The following is a 26388-nucleotide window of genomic DNA, read 5'->3' on the forward strand; positions in this document are numbered from 1 at the left end:
ACTCGCCAGCTCCTATTGCCAAGCTCTCGTTGTTACCTTTGATGAAATACAAATTATCACCAGTCCAGTTATAAGCTTGAAACCTTGGAGTGAACCTGAATAACAGCGATTCACCGGTTCCATAAAAATGATCACTGACGTGCAGAGAGCAGGATGTAAGAGCTCCAAAAACCTGTGTAAAAATATATTTTTAATTTTTAGCATAGATAATAAGAAGTTACAATTATTTGTTACCAAAAATGTAGGTATAAATCGTTAAGTTTTTGTTACTAACGTTGCCTTCGGTATCCTCGATTACCAACAGAATGGGACTTTCGAGTCTCGCCATTTTTCTGTACATACTGTTGAGACTGAAACCATGCTGACTCGTACTGAATATAAGTGTCCATAGGTAACCTTCTGCTCTAGCAGGTAAGTGTCGACACAAATGCTCTCGATGTTCGTCGCTCAATATTTCTGTGGTGCCAACCAAATCAGGTACAATAATGTCGCTGTCCAATGAAATTGCACTATTCGCGTACAAGGCTCTCCTCAGCTCCTCGCTCATAGACAATACCTAGGACATAGAGAATAGTGTTAGAAATATTATATTGACACAATTTACAAAGAATCAACTTCTTCTCGTTGAAAGTAAATCTTTTAATAATATCTTAATTCTATATTCCACATATAAGAAATATAATTTTACTTTCAACGTGAAAATTACAAATGCCACATTTATGCATAATCAGGACACACCAATTCGATATACCACTTTTAGAATTTACATTATAGTATAACATTTTACTACATATCAGCTAATCTATGTTATTAAAAACAACTACAGCGAGTGTTGCCGTGCATGAGTTTTAATATTGTTGTTCTGGTCTTATTCTTGTATGGTGTTATGTATAATATATATATAAATAAATTCTTAGTGAGATATTAACTCTGTACTTCATACAGGAGATACAATTTTACTTTCAATGTGAAAGTTACAAATGCCACATTTATGCATAATCAAGACAAATTAATTTGATATACAATTTATGTAATTCGCTATAATATAACATTTTACTACGTATCAGCTAATCTATGTTATTAAAAACAACTACAGCAAGTGTTGCCGTGCATGAGTTTTAAAATATTGTTGTTCTGGTCTTATTCTTGTATGGTGTTATGTTTTGAAGAGTATTCTTAAATATTATTTGTAGTATAAACGAGCAATTCTGTACGTGAATATGTACACATGAGTCGTGGACTGAAAAAATATAGTCGAGGCTGGGTGAGATCTTGGTTGCAGCTACTTAACGCATGTTAATAATCGCGTGTTTTCCCAGATACTATTCATTGTGCATGGAGCAAAAATATCGTTTTTAATCGGAGCTTAGCAGATTTATTGCTCTTGCTCGCTTTTGTAGAACGATTTGTTCTTGTGCAGGGAGTGTACGAGTATGATACAAGTTAATTCGCAAATCCTAAAGAAAAGCTTGCTATTTACATTGTTTATGCATTGTAAAGTGTATAAAATATTTTTTTAACGAATAAACATCTGTCAGCTTTATTAGCCTCAGTGTTGCTGTGATTAATCATTATAAGAAAATAGAGGTGGGATTAATTAGTCTTAGTTGTATATCATTACTGTGTCAACAAAAGAAAGAAATATCCTATTAATGAAATTAAAAGGAATATGCCAAGCATAAAAATAAGATTATCACAAGGAAGATTAATTTTCAAAGGAATTTGAGATCCCTGAAAATGGCGAATATTAATTGGAGAGTTAACTTTTTTTACTTTTTTTTAAACAGGTACTTTGTTAAGCTGTTATAGCTTCTCGACGAAAACAAGAAAATTAGTTACTAATGTTCATCCTCTTTACTATAGCGAATAAGAAATTGCAGGTGGGATTAATTAGTCTTAAGAGTATACTATTAACATATTGAAAAAATAAATTAAAGAAAGAAATATACAATGCAGTTGAATAAGTTATTCAAAGCATAAAAATAAGGTTATCGCGTTGAAGATTAATTTTCAAGAGAATTTCAGATCATAATAATGGAGAGTATTAAACTAAGAATTAATTTTTTTTCATCGTTCTGAAATGGATACCTCGTAAAGCTATTAGGTTTTCAACGAAAAGACAAAAATAAAAGTAGTTGCTAATGTCCATTTTCTTGACTATAGCGAAGTCACGTATAAAACTATTGTTATCATGATAACATTTGTTATTGAAAGCGATTACCATTTCTAATTAATTTACTCTATTACAATATACAAGGTGAAAGAACAAAGTGACCTGGCGTCGATTAAAGAATATTTACAGAATTTATCGCAATAATAAAACAATTATTAGCAATTGCACGAAACAATTTTTTAAAAGGACCAAATGACTCAATTTAGCCCTGTCCGTCCAGCTATTTGGCAATTTCCTGTGAGTAAGTGAGTAGGTAATGTAATTGACGTAATAAGAAGCGCGTGTGTATTTCTTGCAAACAAAAGCGAGTGGTCCTCTGCACATGTGTGTGTGAGGTGTGTGCGCATGCACGCGCGCCTATACTATATACATATATAATATCGCTTCAAATACCTTGGTCTTTTGCTTAAGAAATTTTGTAATCTTGCCAATTGCATTGGGCATCTTTGGCTTTGGCATTTTTACTAAATTTGCACTACCACGAATTGGAACGAAATTAACAAAAAAAGTCTTCGAGACTTTAACTATATTTTACAACTGTTTTGCTCTCGTTTTTTTTTCAAGTGCACCGTTGAATTGTTCCAGAAGCCAAAAGCTCACACGAGTATAATTTGTAAAGCACACGTGTATAGAACACAAGTTGCAATGCCGAGTCTCTTCGTGAGATTAAATCTGCTTATTCTTCAATTTTGGTAATTTTGACAATTGTTCACAATTGGATGCGCGACGCAGTATGATCTGCACGTTCTCCAAACAAATAGAATACTGCGTTTTTACATTATTAAGTTTATTCTCCTTTTTTTAACGTGTTTAGTTGAAGAGTTCCAGAAGCCAAAAGCTCACACGAGTATTATTTATAAAGCACTCGTTACTGCATGGAAAAACAATTGTAATGCTAAGTTTCTTAGTTTTACTATTATTTTTCCTTTTGCGTACAACGATGAACCGTTTCAGAAGCCAAAAGTTCACACGAGTATTATTTACAGAACACAAATTTACTATACGGAATAACAGTTGTAACGCTGAGTTTCTTCGCGAGTTTGAGTCAGCTTTTTCCTCACTAGTTGGTAATTTGTACAATTATTCACAATAAATTACTCGACGCAGCACGATCCGCACGTTTTCAAAACAAATTGAACACTGTGCTCAGTATCATCAATTTCAACTAACTCTGATAAACCGAACCTCGAGCAAGCCACTCTCTCGAAAAACAAACGTTACTGTGCAAAATAACAAGTTTAACGCTGAATTTCATCTCGAGTTTGAGTCAAAGTTTTCCTCGCTAGTTATAATTTTTACAATTATTCATAATAAATTATTCGACGCAACACGATTCGCACGTTTTCGAAACAAATTAAGCACTGTGCTTAGTATCATCAATTTCAACTAACTCTGATAAACCGAGCCTAGAGCAAGCCGCTCTCTCGAAACGCATACGTTACTGTACAAAAATAACAATTCTAACTCTGAGTTTCTTTACGAGTTTGACTCAGCTATTTCCTCATAAGTTCTAATTTTTACAATTGTTCGCAATTAATTACGCGATGCAGCACGATCTTTACGTTCTCAAAACAGATTGAGCACTGCGCTTAACATTATCCATTTCAGTCTACTCTGGCAACTGAAGCAAGTTGTTCTCTCTCTCTCTCTCTCTCTCTCTCTCTCTCTCTCTCTCTCTCTCTCTCTCTGTCGAGAAAAGGAGAGGCGAAGATTGAAGAAGAAGCGTGGGGATAAAGCAAAAAAAATGTAAGTATAGAATGCGAAGTAGGAGGGTCGATGCGCATTATTATCGACGCAGCAAATGTATGCAAAAAGAAAAAGCTAGTTTTCCATATGACTGATCGGTTTTGCTGTCTACTTCAGCTCGATCAATTAAACGAGTCTGTTACGAGATAATCCCTCGATAACAATGCCGAAAACAAACGCGCGTGGCTTGAGATAACGTCGTATTTTCGCTCTGTAGCTTCTATCTATGCTGCGAATCGACTGGTATGACAATTATGATACTGTAAATAGCTGTGAGTGCAGCAAAAATACAAAAGAGAGGGTAAATTGAATAAGAGAAGACGCTTGGTATATCGACCTTTAAATATCACGATAATATCTGGACGAGCTTTTGGCTAATGCTATTTTCGTATAATGACAAAACTATTACTGTAAATAACTGTCGATACAGCAGAAATACAAACGAGAGTGTAAACTGAATGAAATAAGGCGCTTGGTATATCGGTCTTTATAGTATATCACGATAATATGTCGACGAGCTTTTGACTAATGCTATTTTTATATAATGACAAAATTATGGTACTGTAAATAACTGTGAGTGCAGCATAAATACAAGAGAGACTGTAAACTGAATAAAAAAAGACACTTGATATATCGATTTCTCTATATCACGATAATATGTCGACGAGCTTTTGACTAATGCTATTTTTGTATAATGACAAAATTATGGTACTGTAAATGGCTGTGAGTGCAGCAGAAATACGAGAGAGGAGGAAACGAGTAAACCGAGTGAAGATAATTGGTGTATCAATCTCTCTATATCAAGAATCTCGTCAAGCTTTTGGCTAATGCTATTTTTGTAATTTGATAAAATTATTACTGTAATTATAGCTGTCAGTACAGTAGAAATACGAGAAGAGAGCAGATGAGTAGACTGAGCGAAGAGACTTGGTGTATCGATCTGTCTATATCACGATATCTCGACAAGCTTTTGGCTAATGCTATTTTTAAACCGTGACAAAATTATTCTTGTATATGCGCACCAACTTAATACTACTGTACACTTAAAAAACGCTTTGGATTCGGTACTCGAGAAATAACAAAAATATTTCATCATAATCATTAAAGAGACTTTGTGATTATAAATGCTTCCATGTCGATGGAGGAAGTGTGGAGGATAAACAGAAGAAGAGAAAAGAAACAACAATGAAGCTTGGGAACTAACTATAAGTGCAACATGCTACACGTGTCTTATTTAGGTGCCGGATCTACTGGTCATCTAATGTTACAAGATAAGTAGCAGGAATCCCTGCTGTCAGGCTCATCTATCTATTCGATAACATTAACAATCATCGGATAAGTATGAATGGATTCATGTTTTTCAGTGTAAAATATGTAAGTAAGTATACGCATAGTACGAGTATGTAATCATATAAAAAATAAATTGTGCCGAAATTTCTACTAGGTATCGCTAGTTAGAGATACTCTGTGTGTTTGACATTTATTGAAATTTTTTGCTTGAATTAGGGATTTGACTCGATACCTCCGGATCCTGGATCTGCTCGGAATCGGCCGATGCGCTAGACGTCTTCAGGATACTGTAGAGCTTTACGTAGGGTGCCTTGATCAGCTGTTCGCCAATACAATCGGCACGTTTAACACAATATGCTTTCATCTTTATTTCTCGATCCTCGCCTAACTATCCCTCCCCCCACCCCATCAATCATTCTTCCTTTTTTTCTCTCTCGCTCTTTCTCCTAAAACTTTCAAAATTTTTCGTACACGATAACGAGCTTCATCGACAGCTTTATCAAAAGAAAGAGACAAACGAAAATATTGATGCTAACAGTCTAAGAAAATATCGGTGTCCGTTACGCACATTCGTAGACTTTTCAGCGATCAACGGATATATTGGTTAGAGGCGAGGAACGAGTAATCGAGAAACATTACGATTTTAAGATTAAATGGCGCATGGACATGATTATTAATGCTATGAAGTCGCGCGAGGTATTTCGGGCGCAATTACAATGTTCGAATGAAATTTTCGATTCTATGCGTAACATGATAATGTAAATGCGATGTAAGTGAGTACGAGTATGGAGTATGATTGTTTCGAATAATGAGAGGCTGATCAGGCGTCGATGCAAGCACCACTGTGCTTACCTCCCAAGACTCTCTGGTGAGCTCGGAAATCTCATCGCCGTCCTTTTTGCCGTCCTCCGAAAGATCTCCGCTCTCTTCAGCATCGTGCGGTGATAATTCCGGAGACAAATCCGTGTCAGTGTCCGATAAAATGTATCCCCGTTCCTTCCAGTAATCCTCGTCCAATTCACCGTACAACGATGGTACCCAGGCATGTATAAATCTATATAGATCGTCCACCCTGTAATTAGGAAAAAACAAATTAATTACAAAAATAAAAAAGTACAGGTAAACTCCTAATTAATATCATTAAAAAGAGATCGTACCTATTTCTAACAAACGGCAATACATTCATTACTCTCTCTGGCACTCGAGTATTATTATACAAATAATTAATCATCCCTGATAATGACATAAATCGTCTGATGCGTTTCGTCGTCTATTTGTCATACAAACTTTTACGTAGTTGGATATGTCAGAGTGTAACATTTAACTCTAACCTAAAAATGTATGACGCAGCAATACCAGCTTATATAGCGTTATTACATCAGTATAATCCTTATGTATGCTACATAATCAGCTATTAGCTAAGAGCTTACCTCTATCGCTTGTTTATTTTATTATTATAAAGAGTATTTATTAACAATGAACGTTATACATATACATTGATCGTTGATTTAAAATAAAACAATAAAATACTCTTTGACTCTTTAACTCTTACTCCCCCCTCTTTGCTTATTCGCTTATCGACACGTATAACGTGTCATGTGACAAAACATACAACACACAAGCGCGGCGCGCACTACGATTGCTGATATTACTGCATCAACAACCAATGCTTTAAAATCTGACTTCCTTTTTGTTTTGTTGGACTGATTAAAAACTATCGCAAAATACAGTAGAGTGTATACTTCTTCTACAGTATTACCTATTGCGCGGTACGCTGAACCAATATTCAGGACGTAATTTCTTCTTTCCATAGCTCATGATAGGCGTTGACCGTGGAATTTTCTTGTCCTTGGGCCTTCCAGTTCGAAGTCTCAGATATAAAGGTGGATCCTCGCAGGAACGTGCTGGTCTTGGTATTAGCTCTATATAATCAGGAAAATATTTTCTTCATGTAAAATCATACATTTATACTTTCTAAGGTAATTCAATATCATTATTACTTTTTTGTTTGCTCTTAATTATTTCAATATCAAAATTTACGTCGTTGTAATCGCTAGAACGAAACTCACAGCGAATACAAGTTTTTAACAAAACCGTACAAATGTACACTTAGCAATTACTGCAAACAGAAAAAGGAATGCAACATATTTGTGAAATAAGACGAAACACACACAAGAGATGCGGTTTGATCAATGCAGAACACTCATTGAATGAATATGTTAATTGCAACGACACAAAAGAGCACAAGATTAAGTGATTGTAATACAAATGGTGCTTTTTCCCCACGAAAAATTCTCGAGTGGCAGTTATGAGCAGAAGGACAGTAATGATGCAGTGATTAAAGAGGTAGGCAGAAAAGTTTTAGAGAAAATAAAAGAGGAAAAGAAATCGAAATGAAAGAAAAAAAAAACAAAAAACAGAAAGAAAGGAACAAATTATATCAGCCAAATTGAAAAAGTAAGCTAATACAGTATGAACCTACCGAGACCTTCGAGTTCGGGAAAATTAGGTGCTTGGACTAGAGGGACAACAAAACATATGATATTACTGCATATTAGTATACGAGCGTATGATTAAAACGAATAATGAAACCCCCTGTGCGTCTTTTAATATGTAGTACAGAGTTAATTCGTAATACATGCGTTATAGATAAAAGTAATGAATGCAAGACTATTAAACATTATTTTAGCCAAACGAAGAGCAAATTTTCAGATACAATGATGAGCGAAACAAAAATGTTTATTGCATCGAATGGCAGAGATTGATATAATTAACCGTAAAACGTAACATGCAGTTTTATAAATTGTTGCCTGGCACATAGGGTTTCACGATTCTATTATAATTATAAGAACTTTCCCTTAAAAGCTATATTTATAGATTTAAACAATTATTATAATCAGAAGTTAGTAAATGCGTCCCATGGAAAAAATTCATTGAACATCTCTCATCCCCGATTCAATTTCCTCTCACAAGAGAGACATTTTAAATGATGAAAGAAATACTGAGACCAAAGAAAAGACGCGCTAAGGAAAAATGATGCTATGTAAAAAGCATTTATGCAAACTATCTTGTGCGGTGCGGGATTAGGTATGTAACCCAATTTTGTTCTTTCTTCTTTAACTTTTCTATTTTCCTTTTTTTAAAAACTGTGCATGAATACCAAGAAGAATATGAATATGAAGAACACACGACTGATAACCAATGGTACTTTCTAAAAATATATAAAAATATGTAATAAGAACAGTTAAGTTGATCTAGAAAAATATGAGAGAAACATTAATATTCATTTAAGAGAGTAGCCTCTACTTACTGTCGAAACTAACGAAAAGTTCAGGCATATCGTCAACAGAAACCATGCTCCTATAGTCCAGACGTGGCGCTGCTGCTACTGCTGCTTTGCTACCTCGGCTACTATCCATACTGCTGCTTCCAGATGACATCAATGGCTGTTGTCGTATAAAAGTGCCGACTGATGAACGCCTGCAAGAAAACACTTGGGATTAGCAAAGAAAGCTTAAACTGCCTTTTAATTATATGGACGACAAGGTGCATTATGCAATGAACATTCACAACCAAGGGATGTGCACGTCTGTACATACTATGTATTTTACCTAAACTCGTTAGATATCTGTGTACGTGAAAAGGTTTACATGTACACATTTAAGCACAATACATATAGTTTACCTGAAAAAGGGAAATTCATTGTTTAAACGTCGAGGAGCATTGATAATGTGAATTTTGATAGAGTGCAGCATGAATAGCAATAAAAAAGCAACAACACTGTAGCGAAGCTTATCGTTGAAGATGAACTTTGATGAACTATAGTGTCTTTTGGAAATCAAGGGAAGATACACAATGGTAAGAAGGTCACGTGGAGGAACTTGGCAAGGAAACAGTTTGAACAAGCAGGGTCACGGCCTAGCCCGATGACTCACCCAATAAGGCCTGTTGAGCCAGGTGAAAATTGAGAATAGCCGATGTCCTGGGAGAGAGAGGAGACGGTAAATGGAGGAGTACCTCCTGCTCTACCGCTCCCGCCACTCTCTTCACTGGGAGTTTTGGCAAACAGCCCCGAGCTAAGGTCACTCACCAGGTTGATTGGCGAGCTTATATCCATCACCATTAGATAGTTTTGTTAGTTACGTATAAAAATGAGACACAGTAAAGCGTTAATCAATTGCAAAGCCAAGTATCTACTAAACAAGTGAAGCTTTAAATCTCTGATATTTAACAATGCTTTGCTCGTTCGATCGAGGCGTAAATACCCAAGAGATTTTGCTGTGTATCGTATACCTATACAGATCTACTCAGCATGTTCGAGAAAGCCTGAGCATTTCAGTAAACACAGTATTATATGCTAAGCAAAAATGTCGCTGGACTTTAATCATTTGCATAATAAAATATTGATTAATTCATCGTAGATGGATTAAATAGATATCAAACGTTGGATAACAGAGTTGACAGTTCCAGTGGATATTTACCTCGAAAAAACTTTGCTAAAGACAGAAGAGTGATGCGAGTCGGCGCTGTTAGGCAGGCTCGACATTTTATCTGATAGAGAAGATTTGCTTTCGTCGTCTTTCTCGCCAGTTAGACCCTCCATCCAAGATAGGGGATAGGATAGTCGTTTGAGCATCTACGAAATTGAGAGAACGTTAGAAGATCCCAAATTTATTCGTTCCAAAGAAAATTAATCTTACTGGGTTATAGCCATTATTAAGCTATACCTTATTTTTTCTTGTCTCCTGCTTATCGTCCTCCTTGTGCTCCTCGTCCTTATCAGTCTCCTCAACATTGCTCTCCAAGCTGAAGGACACCGAACTAGCTTTCTTCCTGCCATTAATAGCAGGACTCTCTAACGTAGTAGTGATATTAGTGGGAGCAATGGTTATCGGTGGGACCCAGTCTGACGATAGAACAATATCTGCATCAGAATAGACCTTTTTTGACTGAATAGGTTGCAGAAGAGGAAACGGAGGATTCGGATCACGTATATCAATGCCAGAATCATGACACGACGATTTGACTAGAGATCCTTCATCCTCTGGAATGGCATTGATCACTGCTGGCTCTATTTTATCAGAATTAAGGGAATCCTGCTGCTCGTCGTCAACTGACAATGTATTTCTATCTTTGCTAGGAACAGCCCAGTGATGGTCGAGCATGGAACGTCTGCGTTCCTCGAGGGTCCTGCAAGCTTGTCCTGCAAGAGAATCCTGATCCAAAGTACTCTTCGCATCCACCTCATCAACGTCCCTCTTCTTCTCTGTTTCCTCTTCACGATCAATCTTCTTATCAGCTGTATCGACCCCTGCTTCTTCATCCATATCACTAGTTTTCTCTCCCCCTCCTCCTTCAGCTTCCTTTTTCTCATCCGATGTTTCATCCTTGGTCGAGGTAGATCCCTCGTCGTCTGGGAGATTCGTAGGTGTAACCAGGTCCCTATCAAAGGCCTTTGGAAATGCATCACCTTCTCTCCCAGCACTACTGCACACGCTCTCGCTGTCATCCGTTGTCACCTTGCAAAAATTCTCCTGCTTCTCGCTCTTCATATAATATATTTCTGGCTTATTATCTACGTTTCCTGAATTCGTGTGTCCTACTCTCATATGTGCTATATCGTAGTAAATAGCAGCGTTAATGACAAATTCCATTGGCGCGATCACACCATAAGACTCAGCTCCATGCTCGATTACAAGTGGATCCGATACATTTGGATCAAACATGACTGCGTTTGGTGTGACCAGTAGAACACCACCCACGACACCCTGAAATACAGTTTAAAATTAATATTACAATATATGTAAAATAGTCGAACGTGAAATATTTAAATTATCTAACAATTTTGTATTTTTATCTAAAAATTGTATTTTTTATAAAAGAATGAACAATCGCCAAGGAAAAGTGACGTACTTGACCATCTGTAATATGGCGAACATTTATCTTCAGAAACCTCTCTTTAAATGGCTTTTCCCCATCTGCGGTAGCAACACCAAGTGGTGTTTTCACTCTCTCTATGTAACCAGGCTTTGGTGATACTGGTCGTAAACTATCCAGCAATTCTCTCTCCTCAGGTGGCAAGTCGTCCTGCGAATCATGATCGTGATATGGATCAGGACTAAGAGCATCCAGGGTTGTATCGTTCGCAGGTCGACCTTCGCCCTTTGCCGGTACCCACAACTGCTGGCCAGGGTATATGAAGGTACTTCCGAGACGATTCAGCTTGCTCAGCTCGGATGGTGTAGTATCGAACCTTGCTGCCACTGATGTCAGCGTATCTCTATCACCCACCTAAAGAAAAATGTAATTATTAGTCGGGTAACGATAGTAATTGCGAGACTACGGAATAGGTATGTGATATACATGTATACAGGGTCTAACAATCATTTTCGCAAAAATTTAAGGATGTATGCAAAACAAAATTGTGAACATTTTTTGTTAATAACATTTTTTGTCCCACGTTAGATTCCAACTTTCTAGAAGCTAATTTTTCGAATAATTAAAATAATATTATTATACGCTCTGTATTTAAGTGAAAGCAATCTTGACGAAATTTGTTTATATTTTAAACAATTTTAACGAGTAATTTTTTTCAGTTTATTTCTTCATTCATAGAAATTACGTCGGAATTTTAAGAGTCCAAGTATTTTTAATCAGTTGTCAAAGAATTCTCTATACTCTACTAGAAAAATTAATTAAAATACTTGGTTACTAAAATTCCTACGTGGTTTTTAGAAGAAATAAAAAACCCAAAATGCATGCTTTAGTTGTTTAAAAATTAAACAAATTTTGTCACAAGGCTTACAAAGGCCAACATTAATTTGTAAATTATTTAAAAAGTGGTTTCTAAGAAGCCAGGATCAAGTGGGAGAATAAAATTTTGTTAACAAAATATGTTTATAGCGATGATCTGAATTCACTTTAACATTTTTGCCAAACATCCCTGTTACGCCCTGTATATATGTACATAAGCCAAGCGGCAAGGATAAACAGAACAGAACAGAACAATAGCTGTTGAGTTGATTCTCCTTGGCTTCTAATAATCATCTTGACTTTTGATTACGCTGACAACTGATAAGCTTGTTAAGCAACGCTCGTGGCTTATGCATCAAATAATGCTCACCGTGTAAACAATGGTATTGGCTGGCTGAGAGACACGACCATACTTTTTCTCTTGCGCTGCAGTAGATCCATCCTTGCTCTCGTTGTCCGAATCTGCGACAAAGCAAACAACGCGAATCATTAAAACGAAAAAAAATTTAATTTATGACGATGTCATAAAAATACTTGGAAAATATTTAATTAGGTCAAATTTAAAGCAGGAATATGTTTTAGAAAGAAGAAATCTATCCCTGTTCTCGTTGTTCAAATTTATGATAAAATAACGTAAATCATTAAAACAGAATACAAATTTTAATTTATAACGAATTAATAAAAAATTAAATCAAATTATATTCCAAGTAACTGCAATATTTTAAGAAGAAATCCACCCTTGTTCTCATTTTTCAAAAATATATGACAAAATAAAAAACTTGAATCATTAAAACAAGAAAACTTCAAATTCATGACGAACCCCCATCATGAATACATAAAAAAATTAATTAAATGAAATCCAAAGCAGCTAGAAAATTTAAAAAAGAAATTCATCCTTCCTCTAGTCCAAACCCACGACAAAACAAACAACCTATATATAAATCATTGAAACAAAAAACAAAAATTCAAATTCACAACGAACAGATAAACAAGATCGAAAAAAGATTTAATTAAATTAAATCCAAAGAGCGACTACTGTATTTAAGGAAGAATAAGAAACGTGTGCGTATACGTTACGAGAAGTGACTGGAAATAAACAAATGTCAATTTGCAGTGAACTCGACAAATGATGAACGACCGCGTCTAATCGTCTTCAATTTAAGCCGCTTTATTTCTTCCACATATCAATACGTATACTAAACTTACAACACGTTGCAAGTGCTGTTTTCATTACCATGTCTAAGGATTTTTAATCTCAGCTTCTGAGCACCATATGCAACATAATAAACCACATAGTGCCTATGCATTTTCTCGAAGATGAATACATTTTGCGGCTCGTAATCATTGTTGTCCCACTGCGAGCTGGATGCCACGTAACTCTGAACCTCCATCTTCCTCTTCGTGCTCTGTCGTCACAATGTGCACTTTTGGGCGGATTTATTTCTGCTCTTTCCACTGTTCCCCGGCGGAAAAATAATGGAAGAATAATTGACTCGTACTACTATATCCGTCTTGCAACGATGGAAAAAAATTGACGCGTATCTTAGTGTCCGCCGTGTACATAGAGAAAAACGACGATTACCAAGTGGTTATCGATAATCGTAGCAGTGAACCGAGCACTTCCACGAGTCTACTGTGAAGTCTAGAATTGACTCTTGAGCTTATCCGATCGTTTGACTTTGTGCACTTGGACTGCTAACGTCAGTGTTAACTGAGCCACCGAGCTGCCAGGCGTTAAAAATTATCTCGAGTTCGTTTAACGTCTCGCATTTCTTTATTATAGCCTAGCTTGAAATCGGTTTATGGTATACACAATTTATGCTGAAGAGACCAAAGCTTCCTTCTTCTTTCTATTTCCGTCGGATGGTGACGAGAACGAACGGACAAGGCTTAAAGTCCTATATATACATATATATATATGTGTATATATGTATATAATAGGTGAATAGAAAGAAGAAAATACACCAACGCGCGAGGAACAATGTTGATGACGATGAGATAAGGCAACATTTACAGGAATACTAACAGCATCGAGCTTTCGATATGGCTGACGCGTCGTTCACCGGATTAATCACATGCCGTTCATCTCCTCCTCGTCATCTACCATCCTTCGTTACATGGTCACGGTAGTTGTGTGTGTATTAGGTGTGCACGCGTACACTACAGAACAAACACTCGATGATGCCTCGATAAGGTAATTGATACCGCAACGCGATCGTTTGATTTTCAAGTAGAAGCTTGTCTATCGCAAAGAGTGCAAGATTAGGAAAGAAACAAAATGACGACAACAACGCTGCGACTTTACGACTCACGTGAGTTCTCTGCTGTACAATGACGCGATTACAAATAATACCTCTCTCGCACGCAGAGGTGGAACAACACGGTAACACTCGGACGAATTTTGTAAGCGGTAAACATTTTTTATTGGAATGAATAGATGTATTGATGCAGTGAATAATTCATTGTAATAACGAGGTTTTTTATGATTGGTTATGTTGATAAATTTTTGCCTTGCGTCTTTGAGTTTTCTTTATTATCGTGATTAAAATGTTTACTGCTTCGAAAGTTTTTCCGTGTGTATTGATTTATGAAAATTTTCAAGTTGGAGCTTTTTCATAGTAAATAATGCGAGATTTGGAGAGAGACTTAAATTATGTCACAATGTTGCTGACTTACGACTCACGTGAGTTTTATACAACAATTACGCGGTTACAAATAGCTCCTTCATGAAAACTTTCAAGTTGAAGCTTTTTTATAGTAAATAATGCAAGATTAGAAAAGAGATTGGAATTATGACACAATGTTGCCAACTGAAATTATGTCACAATGTTGCCACCTTACGACTCACGTGAGTTTTGTACAACAATGGCGCGATTATAGGCAGTACTTGAATGAAAATTTTTAAGTTGGAACTTTTTTACAGTAAATAATACGAGGTTAGGTGACTGAATTATGTCACAATGTTGCCATCTTTCGACTCACGTGAGTTCTGTACAACAACGACGCGGCTACAAACAACAATTTAATGAAAATTTTCAAGTTGGATCATTTTTACAGTAAATAATACGAGGTTAGGAGAGAGACTGAACAATGTCACAATGTTGCTATCTTTCGACTCGCGTGAGTTCTATACAACAATGACGCGGTTACAAACAGCACCTTAATGAAAATTTTCAAGTTGGAGCTTTCTTACGGTAAACAGTGAGAGATTAGGAGAGCAAGAAAAATGACGACAACAACGCAGTCAGTTTACGACTCACGTGAGTCCTGCACGACAATGACGCGAGTACAAACAACAGCTCTCTAGCACGCGTCTGTGGCACGCCACAGTCGTTTATCAACTAATGAAAAGCGTCGATTCGATGAGGCGCGATTATTCAAAATCTATCCGTGCTGTAGATTAACTCTTCAATGATACATAAGCCGAAAAGGCATTTATTGATAATCCACGCCAGCTGTTCTTTAAACGTAGACATATCTATTTCAATTGATATACATGTGTCGACTACTTTGGACCCTTCAATGGAATTACAATTAAATCCAGGTTATTTTGCATCTTTCTAGATCTTCTCTTTGCATTTTTATAGTTGCTACGTTGACTTGTCTCACCCATGATGTCCTTTTCTACTTTCTTGTTTCCTTTTGTAGAAAATTATTAAATTATTTTTTTCAATTGATATGTGTGTGTGTGTCGACTACTTTAAGTTCTTCAATGGAATTATAATTAAATCCAGGCTATTTGCATATTTCTGAATCTTCTTTACTTTGTTTCAGTTGCTATGTTGACTCTTCTGAATTCTACTGTATTTTTCTACTTTCTTGCTTCCATTTGTAAGAAATCATTAAATTACACATTTTTTAATTGATATACATGTGTTGATTACTGCAGATCCTTCAATGGAATTTTTGCATATTCCTCGAGCTTCTTTGCGTTATTCACAGTTGCTACGTTGATTCGTCCGAACCGTGCTGTCTTTTTTTACTGTCTCGCTTATTGTTGTAGAAAATGATAAAATTAATTTTTTAATTGATACACATGTGCCGATTGCTGCAGATCTTTCCATTGAATTTTCTGCATTTGCCTCCATCTTTTTTCCGTCGGTCCCAGTTACTATGTTGATTCGTCTAGATACACTGTCATTTTCTACTTTCTGTCTTATTTCTACAGAAAATGATTAAATTACATTTTAAAACTAATATACATATATCAAGTACTATGCAAATCCTCCAATGAAATTTATCATTAAATCTAAGCAATTTTGAACTTTCCTAAATCTTCACGTTTGTTGCAGCTACTACGTTGACTCGCCCGACATCACTGTCCTTTTCTACTTCCTCGTTTCTTACTATATAAAACGATTAAATTACGTTTTCTAATTGATATACATGTGTCACATACTACAGAGATCATTCAATGAAGTTTGCAATTAATTTCAAGCTATTTTGCATGTTCCTGAATCTTCTTTGCATTCTTTCAGCTGCTATTACATTGGCTCGTCTGAGCGGTACTGTCCTTTTCTACTTTCTCGCTTCCTACAATATACGTCGATTAAATTACACTTTCTAATTGATATACATGTGTCAAGTATTACAAATCCTTCGATGAAGTTTACAATTAATTCCAGGTCACTTTGCATGTTCCCGAATCTTCTTTGCGTTGTTTCAGCTGCTACACTGACTCGTCTCTGTGCTGTACTGTCCTTTTCTACTTTCTCACTTCCTACTATAGGAAATGATTAAATTACATTTACCTTGTACATGAATAGCTTTCATACGTAATTATAATGGGACATGAATTATTAAAGATAACGTAACTCAATCGTTGAATTATTCATTAGCTAAGTTTGCTCGTATATATCTATGTATAATACGTGTCTCTCACACCACAACTGGGAATGTGAAAAACGTTCGATCAACTCACCTCTCGATAATTTTTCGACAGACTCGAAGCGACCCTCCACCTTATTTCTCAATGAGTCCAAATCGAAAGGTGCGGTAAATCCGTGATCCACGCTACGACTTTTACTCCTGAAAACAAACATTGCGTTATTTCTCTTTCTATATAGATCTCTCTAGAAATTATTCTCAATGAGCATGCGGAATGGAAAATCTTTCGTTTCGTTATAACCGTTGTTAAGAATACCTGTGAAACTTGACGAGACTCTCTCGAAAGGTCTACGAGGAGACGATTGAGATCTCTTGAATTTCTTTTACAAACAAAAATTGAAAGAAAAATGACTATGCTTACAAACCTGTAGTACGTTGACAGATTTTCCGTGGATTTCGAGTGCGTTGCATCTTGGGACATGCGCCTGGACCTAGCGTACAACAAACAATCCAACAAAAAAAATGCGGTGAGATTGCATGCGTTCTACGTGCGTTAAATATAAATGTAAGCAAAAATGTAAATATAAGAAAAAAGGGGGGGGGACGCGAATGTGGTCGATGTTAGCTGGGGCAAAGAAAACATAATTGTTTACGGGAAGGCGACATAAAAACAAAGTGTCTTTGGCCGCGGAACGCGAATCGCGAAGAAGGCACATTGCCAAACGGTATTCGTCGGTTATTATTATACACTGTGCATGTGTTATATATGTATATAGTACACAGGTGGTATAAATTATAGTATAATATTGCAGGTAGCCAAAAATAGTGGAGAATCGAGGTCGTAACAGTGTGCGCGCCTCTGCTACGTTTTTTTAGTGAACCAAATGAGAGAGGTTAGATTTCCTCGCATAAGGGTAAAGGGAAGGGGGGATACGAGAGTTAATCGAACTCCGTGGCCAACGTACACAGATCCCGAGATTCGTTCTTTCGTTAAAAGTGGTTGAAAGATAGAACGACGCCATGACGTAGTCCCAACTATCTTTCGGTAGGTTTTTTCAGTGAACCGAATAAAAGAGGTCAGAGATTTCCTTATAAGGGGGGTTAAGAGAGTTAATCGAACTTTGTGACCAACGTACACAGATCCTCAGATTCGTTCGTGTTTTTTTAGTCCAGCGAATGAGAGGTTAGAGATTTCCTCGTATGGGGAAGGCGGGAGGGGGGTTAATCGAACTTTGCGACCAACGTACACAGATCCTCCGATTCGTTCGTGTTTTTTTAGTGCACCCAATGAGAGGTTAGAAATTTCTTCGCAGGCGGAAGGAGAGGGGAGGGGGGGTAAGAGAGTTAATCGAACTCCGTGACCAACGTACGCAGACCCTGAGATTCGTTCGTTTGCTAAAAGCTGGTAGAACGATGCCGCGACGTAGTCTCAACTGTCCGTACATCTCTATACCATCTAATTAGGGGAACGTATGTTTAACCTTAATCAGTTTAATCGAGTTAGAAGTTCATTTCCTGTTGTGCGCAATGCTTCGTATACTGCAGTCATCAACGTCGTCGAGGTTTCTCGTGCAAAATGCTGCATAGAAGATATTATACAGAGCAACGGACACAATGAACGCTAAATCGGCTTTCTAAATTGACTATTAATCTCCAATCGCCTATCTAATCGATCTAATTACTATACAGGTACGAGAGACCCGATTTAACCATGATTTAACTCAGTTATATCGCTACGAGTAGCAAGAACGGACGATAATTCCCTACTTGTTGATTGGTAACGGAAAAAATGGCAGAGACATTTTTGTTAGCCACTCTGGCTATATTTACGATGAGCAATAAAGAAGCGTGAGAAAAAACCACAAAAGTAATAGACCGTCTAAATTATAGTGCTCGTCAATTAGGCTGAAACTCAATTGTTTGTTGTTGTAAAATTAAAACCGCTGGTATATACAACTATATATATATAGAGAGAGAGAGAAGAATATAGCTCACATTGCATTGTAATGCTAATACCACAATACGAAGAGAATTGGAGAACAGTAGAAAATCCGAAAACAAATTCGATTGTTTGTTCTTGTAAAATTAATACTACTGGTATATACTATATACATAGGAATATTTCCATCGCACTGTAACGATAATAATTCAATACAAAAAATTGCAAAACTATCGAAAAAAATAACAAAAACTCAATAGCTTTTTTGTTTTTATAAAAGTAAAACCATAGGTATATACCATATACGTGAATATTTTGCAGTGTCCACAATACAATACAAAGAATTAAAAAATTATCGAAAATAGAAAAAAATAGTGGGTTATTCAATACCAGCCTATATATCTCATACAAGTTACATTCAACAGCAAATAGCATACTTGTTCATCTACTATATAACTTGTTTTCAACGCTTCATAAATTCACTCGGTTCAGCAGACAATTGTCTTGTTAATCTTTGTTAAACACGCTCTAAACTACATTGTTATACCAGCGCAGATTAGTCTGACAGTTTTTCAATTTTTTTTTTAAATATATTTCTCCTATTTATATAAGTATAAATAGATTGATTGGTATTGCGCCAGGACTAGCTAATATTTTGCTACGCCAGCAAAGAATAGAACGAATTGAAGACTGCGGAAGCGCGTAAACGCACTTCCGGCAGCTAATGTTACATTTGAAGAACGATCGACAAAGAAGGAAGAGAGCATAGAACAGAGAGAAGAGACGAAAATGAAATTCTAACGCTAAGAGTGCAGCGTACACGAAGTGCATCGTAATAGACAATAATAGATGGCTGTGTGACAAATGTTATAGCGCACTCTGGCTTGTGGAATTATTGCGGATGAGGAGGAGAGCGTGTGACTAGGCTTTCATATGGAAATTTTAATAAAGACCCCTAATTCTGCTTGAAAAGCTCATGACAAACATCACGCAATGGCAATTACACTTTTGAAATGAATTTTCAATAGTTTGCATTGCAAGGAACCCCACCTCCTCCTCGTCCTCCCTTTACAGACCGAGGGTAATTAAAAATTGCACAAGGTTCGCAGTTACAATTGCGTTACAGGTGCAATATTTGCCCTCGAGGCTCGATATACTGTATTACATTACACTATATTCGCCGCAACGTCTTTTATGTAAACGATCATCCATTACTATATCATCGAATAAAATTGTATCACAGTGTGTTGTTATATATTTATACATGTTATCTATGTAGTACATGAGAGGCATCAAAGTGGTTAACGTTTTAGCGATCGTCGAGCAACAATGAGATGCACTGCTTGTTCCAAACAATCCATGCTTCCTAGTCTCTCTTTCCTCGGTAATAATAATTTGTTATACATGATTTATTTTTCCGCTTAAATAGGATTTATCTGACGAACAGATAAATACGAGTACTTTTATCATTTCCTTGACATTCTTAAGTGCGTACTCAAAGTCGGAGAAAGAGATAATTGTTACTGTAAAATTACTTGAAATTGAATCCTTCAGTGGGAGATCTGTGCAAAAGTCATTCTTCGATTAAAGATATCTAAATGTGAATTATGTTATTTTTATCGCTGATATATCGTAGCGCTCGATCGTAAAGCATTGGCTCAATATCATATTACAGATTGTATACTGTGAAGCGTGCTTGTGTGAGAATGAGTTTTGCTGGTAGGCAGTTTTTAATTGGGAGAAACAATTGTACAATTAACATGTTTATTCGGACGAGCTTCCTGAAACGTGAGTTGGTCGTTGAAGAGAGGCATTCGACGAATCTACTTTTAATGTTGAACTGGCATATTGTCAGATCATAATGCCACGGCTGATCGCTCGCGCTACTGCTCTGTTTACAAAAACATTGCGTGCTCTACGTGTCTTCGATTATCTGTGTAAGTGGAGCACGCGCTCATATCGTTATTGCCGTACCAAGAAGATCCACGCTTCTCCGATCGTTTATGGCTTGTATTCCGGGACGAGTTATCTAAATATTTAAGCAAGCCACCTGTCTATTTGTCGCTTCAACATAAAAACAAATGAAGATCAATGATGAGAAGTTTTCGTGTTAGTGTATTGATGTGTAGGGTACCTGACGACGGAATCCGGGACAAAAATGTTCCACCAAGATGGCCTTTTCTGGCGTTGTTGCTGCTGAATTTCCAGCGCCTCCTCTGAACTGCCAATGTTGCTAACGCTAGCGACACCTTTCCTGCGTTTACGATCTATCTTCGGTGGTTTCGACGCTAACGGATGCCAGGACTTGCGACGTCCCTTCTTTTTCTCCAATTCGGCTTGAATCCTCGAATTCTCATCCTCGAGTATTTCCTGATTCTCCTCGAGGAGATCCTCCGATACATAGAATACCGATGCACGACGACCGGTGGCAACGCTGCCACGACGCTTCTCCCTGAATTGAGTCTGAAGTTGGGCCTGTTGCTGTTCCAGTGTTGGCTGCGCGTTCGGCCTATCGTCTTTCGAGTTTTCTTTCTCTTCGACGCGGCTCACGAATCCAGAAGCAGCAACACTTGCTCTGCGTGCTTTTTGAAAAAAGCTGTCTCGACGTGCCTTAAGGTCCTCGAGAACGCTGTGCCGACGGCTCTTGGCATCGCGTAGTATTACACCGGTCGACTCTGTAGAATTTTTGGCGCTGGCGCCCAGTATACCGAGGGTCCCTCTGACGTGCACATCGCTAGACTCCATAATCGAGGGAATCGAATTGGTCGAGGCATACTTCATAGTCGGTTGACTGTTGCTCTCTTTAGCCTCTTTTTTGCCAATGTACGCGTTGTTGCCTTCTTCCATACTATTTGACCTCAAGCACGATCGAACAACATTATCACTTTCCTTTGCACCGTTATCCCCCCCTCTGATTCGTCTACCTACAGTAACACTCCTAAGGTATGCCTGGCATTATTTCAGCAGCGTTATACCGGTGAAAGCCGAACGCTACGCTGGACTCGACCGCCTTTTCACTCAGTCTCCCCTTCTCTCTCTCTCTCTCTCTCTCTCTCTCACCAAGCCTGCCTGGCTCTTGCCTGATTGCCTACTCACAATTCACAACTACTCCCTCCACTGCTTTCTCGCTCTATCGTCCGGCACCTACAAAATCAACCGATCGTTCACCCTTCCGAAACGGATGCTTTATGCTTCCATGAGTGCTCGCTCGCAGTTTTCCCATTAACAATCACCACTGCTAAGACCACTTTAAACTTCCGATTTATTTCTATAGCAGTACCGTCTGTCGTTTCATCGTAAAAGTGTCCACTGAAATGATAAAGTATATACGAAGACACTTCCGCGTTATTTTCATCAACTGATTGATAGATAACCTGTCAACAACACTTTGCTGATTCGCCAGCAGTAGAAAGAGCGGGAAAATCCGAGAGGGGGAGAGAAAGGTAGATAATCATCGAATAGAAGGATCAACCGATCGATGAACATGAACGAAAAATCGATATTTAAAATTACGATTGACGAGAATATAGAGTGACGCAGCGGCGACTAATCGGGAACAAGCTCGACGAGTTGTATTTATACGAAGCACTGTCTCTCGAGCCGAGAGAGACCGAGAGATGGTGTTGGTTGGGACTCCCCCCCACCACACGAGAGAGCAGACAGCAGAGAGCACGCTTATTAGCACACGACAGAGAACACATGGACTCGTGGTGAACTCGTACACGAACGCACACATAGAACTGTATGGGGCGGCACCGATATCTCTCTCTCTTTTTCTTACCAGTCAAGAAACTGCTCGAGGCAACTTTAGCTCGTTCTTTTCGCTTTATGGCCCAAGATTTCGTCCTTTAACCAGATTAACCTATGAGGCCATCTCGTCCCGTCTCGCTCCCGGTCCAAGTCAATCGTGTCCTGCACTCGTCTCTCTGCTCTGCCAGCAAAATACCAAGTTTGCCAATACACGAAGGTCTCCTTCAACAAGGGCTGCTCTTACCGAGATCGTTTCACTCTTTTCAACGCGTAAAGTTCTTTGACCCCCGCTGATTGAGGCTACTACTCAAGATCGCGAGCTTTTTGCATTATCGCGTGACCTTAACGCTCGATATTCCAGCGTATATAGCGACAAATCCAAAATCAACTTTTCCTTATCGTACACCATTAGAAATGCAGCTAAATATACGATTGACTTCTTGGCTGAAAAACTGGACTTATCGAACGATGAATCATGGGAAAGTGTTTTTCCCCCCCTTTTTCAGCAGCTGCAAAGTAATATCTCAATCTGCTTTATCGAGAGTAACGATAGCACACTGTGAATATTATTATGCAATTACTGATAAGAAATTGTCTTGCGCGATTCACGGTCGAGTCATGAGATGTTTCTCTGCCCATTCCTGGCGAGACACGCCGTATATCTTGACGAGTTTTATCTGACTTTGACCCAATTTTTCATGAAAATCACTGACAGCTTGAAACTCTATTCCAAATAAAACGATCCTTGATGCTCCTGCTTGCTAGCCCATCTTCATGCTGGTCTAAGAGTCGAAGAGATTGACCAATCATGTGCTTGCAGCCAGTGGCAATGATGAGTATGATTGGCTAAATCGAGTTAAGATCGATTATTGAAACAATTTTATAATTGTCCATGCGCAAATTGACCAATTATTTTGAAAATATAACAATGCACTGGACGGTTTCACTGTGGTAAAAGCAGTACTTGATAACAATTCTTTTGTAGAGACAAGCGGCATAATTTTTTAGCATCTCCGCAACGACGAGGTTTATCAAGCGGGCGTTTTATCAGCACACACCTCGTGTGTATAATAAGGACAGGTTTACGACTTGTACAGCTACTGGGAATGGCAAAAACGTAGCTCGTGTCTGCCCATAACCTAACTTCCCCCGCCATATTGCCTAAACGTCCACTCTCATTAGCGCGTTCGTTAACATATTTGAGAATTAAATATATGCTTTTCAAAGTGGCGTATTTGAACAAGGTGTGCGAGGATCAATATCCACCGGTAAATTATAAAAGAAATTAAGCCATTTTTGTGTAAGTACGTTTGCAATCGACCAATCATCATTGATATCTGACTGTTGATCATTTTTATCGTATTTATTGCAACTTATCATATTTATCATCTATAACGATTGATTAAATTCTCCAACTAAAGGTAATCAAAGAAAATATTAAAAATAAAAAGAGAGGGAGAAAGAGAGACAGAGATAGAAGAGGATTGCATTTGTATACACATAGAGTTTCGTATAGTTAATCGCAGCTCCAACTAGACAATCTATTATTAGATATTTTCGATAATCACTGGAAGATACGATATTTTTGTAAGAAGTGATTACAGTTACTGCGACGTATTTTTGTTTATCGTAAAGCATGCACAATGTGCATTAAACTGCATCGAATAAACATACTCTGCACATGAAAATTCTGTCTGCCTTCTGTAGTCCCGACTCTGACGTCTTCCAATAAACAAAACTCGTCCCTGAACAATAGCGAAGATTCTCACTGATAAGTATCAACTATTAATTGCTATCCAATCTCCCCACTATCGAGGTAAACTGACAAAGTCCCATTCCCATGACAGGGCAAAGAAACGAGAGAACAGGTTAGGTTGGTTGACTCCTGCGACAATTGTCGATTCCCATAATAGTTATAGTATCTCTCGTTCGACATATATCGTTGCAATAATTTATCACAGCCCTCTGTCTTCGCTTAGATCGCTATTTTAAGAAAATTTATATTGAGAGTATTTCTGCGAAAGTGAATAAAGCTGAAAGATAAACCCAGTGCTACAGGCAAATGTCAGACCGAAAATATCGCAAAAACAAGATCAACTCTGAGATGTTCGAGGTGCACCTCGACCGAGTCGAATTCAATTGGAAAATTAACTCGTAATGTATAGTGTAGCGCAAGGGTAATTAATTATAAGAGTTCGACAGAAGGCAAAGTAATGACGACTCAGACCTATTGTATATTTGAGACGACGATTGCGAACAATGGTGGTGGCCCCTGAGCAGTCTGTGCTACGTGTTCTGAATGTTAGTATATATATAAATATATAGTATACACATTATATACGCGGAAAGCTCGAGATTCCTTCTGACGCACGTCTTCTCTACATTTTTAAGCTTTTTATACGTTCGCCTAGCTACTATGACATACACTTGTTATGTGCAATTTTTAACGAGTGCACAGAATATAATAAAATATTAATTTCAATTGGAGAACATTTGATTGGACGCCGCATAAGAGACAGGAAGTGAATTTCGCAGCATACGATCGTCGGCATTCCATACCCTCTCACACACACCTTACATATTAATCTGCCTACACCAATGGTATCGAGCGATTGAGATTCAACGAGCGTTTTATACTATAATTAAGGCCTGTACGTCTAGAAGAGTTAGTGGCTGCCCCTAGAATGAAGAGAAAAAAAGGTGAGAAATGAAAATGAAAATGACAAGAAGAAAAGAGTTTAGACATTGGAATAGGTTGAATTAAAATTTCCTGTATACATGCGTGGACAAGTAGAGAGGGAGAGAGAGACAGAGCGAGAGAGAAGAAAATAGAGGTTGACTTTACTAGTTAAACGTTGCTCACGATGGAACCTGTTTGAAAGCCTACGAACGTGTCCAGCGGCACAGAATAGTGATCTTTCATTCAAAGATGGCTGGCTATTAATAGAAGACCTCCTCCCGGAAGAGACAACGCGAAAGTTCCAGCAGCAACGGTCTTGCTTTGCGACTCACCATATATATATATACTATAGAGTGCAATTTATCCTCTCTGCTGCACGAGTTTAATTTAGACAAAGCGACCAAAAGACTGATAATAAAAAGGTGAGAAAGCAAGAACCTTCGCGAACCGGTTCTCCACGACTCTTTGAAAACACCAACCATCGACTGCATTCCACTGAGAGAGCCGTCTCTTTTTCTCTCCAACCCTCTTAACAATGAAATCTGGCCAACGCTGAAAAATACAAGGATAAAGTAACGATGATTTATGATTTATGCGTGCAAGACTGCTATACTTACGTACTTCTTTTTCTCATTGCTTTTATTACAAACTAGCATATGCCACTGACCCATATATTTCTCACGGTCGTTGGACTCTCTCGAGATCACGATCACGATCACGATCGAATTCTATTATACAGTACATATATAATACTATCCTGAGCTACATAGCCACTACAATATTTATCTATCATTCCACAACGTCTTCTCTTTCCACATGATTTACTATTGATACCACTCGATGTCTCTTCGAGATACAAAAACGATTGGCTTTCCTCGTACGTCTCTTATCATAATGGGAATATTGCCAAGTGATTTCTCATTAAAAGCTTGTCCAGCCACTAGTATACATACTCGTAATAAGTATATAGCTGCATCCAACATTTCTCATATTCGCAAGTTTATCCCAAAATATAAATTGAATGTTTTCGTACGTTTGGACATTGATTTGAATCGACTGACGTTGGAATAATTTCCGTCTCTTCGAGATACGTAAAATTATTAGTTTCTTTTATCATAATGTGAACGTTTCCAAGTGATTTCTCTTTAAAATGTGTCTGTTTCTTAGTGCACATGCTCGGGACTAACACACAAGTGTATTATCTCACATATTTCAATACGCCAGCGTATT

At 37.7% G+C, this 26388-nt stretch overlaps 1 protein-coding gene across 16 annotated transcripts in view; it reads right to left on the reverse strand.

Moving 5' to 3' along the window:
* The window catches only part of mtd (mustard), a 34682-nt gene that overhangs the window by 2367 nt on the left and 5927 nt on the right, over window positions 1-26388 (reverse strand). For 5 of the 16 annotated variants that reach the window (XM_066743942.1, XM_066743955.1, XM_066743936.1 and 2 more), the window contains 14 exons: window positions 17215-17280; window positions 16884-16990; window positions 12333-12424; window positions 11123-11500; window positions 9937-10977; window positions 9691-9845; window positions 9145-9315; window positions 8520-8689; window positions 7692-7727; window positions 6969-7131; window positions 6062-6281; window positions 5442-5528; window positions 275-556; window positions 3-172 (listed from right to left, as the gene is read on the reverse strand). In XM_066743942.1, the coding sequence (XP_066600039.1) occupies window positions 3-172; window positions 275-556; window positions 5442-5528; window positions 6062-6281; window positions 6969-7131; window positions 7692-7727; window positions 8520-8689; window positions 9145-9315; window positions 9691-9845; window positions 9937-10977; window positions 11123-11500; window positions 12333-12424; window positions 16884-16990; window positions 17215-17280 (3138 nt within the window). Of the gene's footprint in view, window positions 1-2; window positions 173-274; window positions 557-5441; window positions 5529-6061; window positions 6282-6968; window positions 7132-7691; window positions 7728-8519; window positions 8690-9144; window positions 9316-9690; window positions 9846-9936; window positions 10978-11122; window positions 11501-12332; window positions 12425-13196; window positions 14341-16883; window positions 16991-17214; window positions 17281-20862; window positions 22286-22509; window positions 22528-26388 lie in introns of those variants that run through there. The other 11 variants (XM_066743987.1, XM_066743949.1, XM_066743965.1 and 8 more) reach the window with 10 other exon arrangements.

This window comes from Prorops nasuta, unplaced genomic scaffold (genome assembly GCF_024137725.1).
Source record: "Prorops nasuta isolate Cenicafe-Biocafe unplaced genomic scaffold, Cenicafe_Pnas_1.2 PNAS00002, whole genome shotgun sequence".
NCBI classification, from domain to species: Eukaryota; Metazoa; Arthropoda; class Insecta; order Hymenoptera; family Bethylidae; genus Prorops; species Prorops nasuta.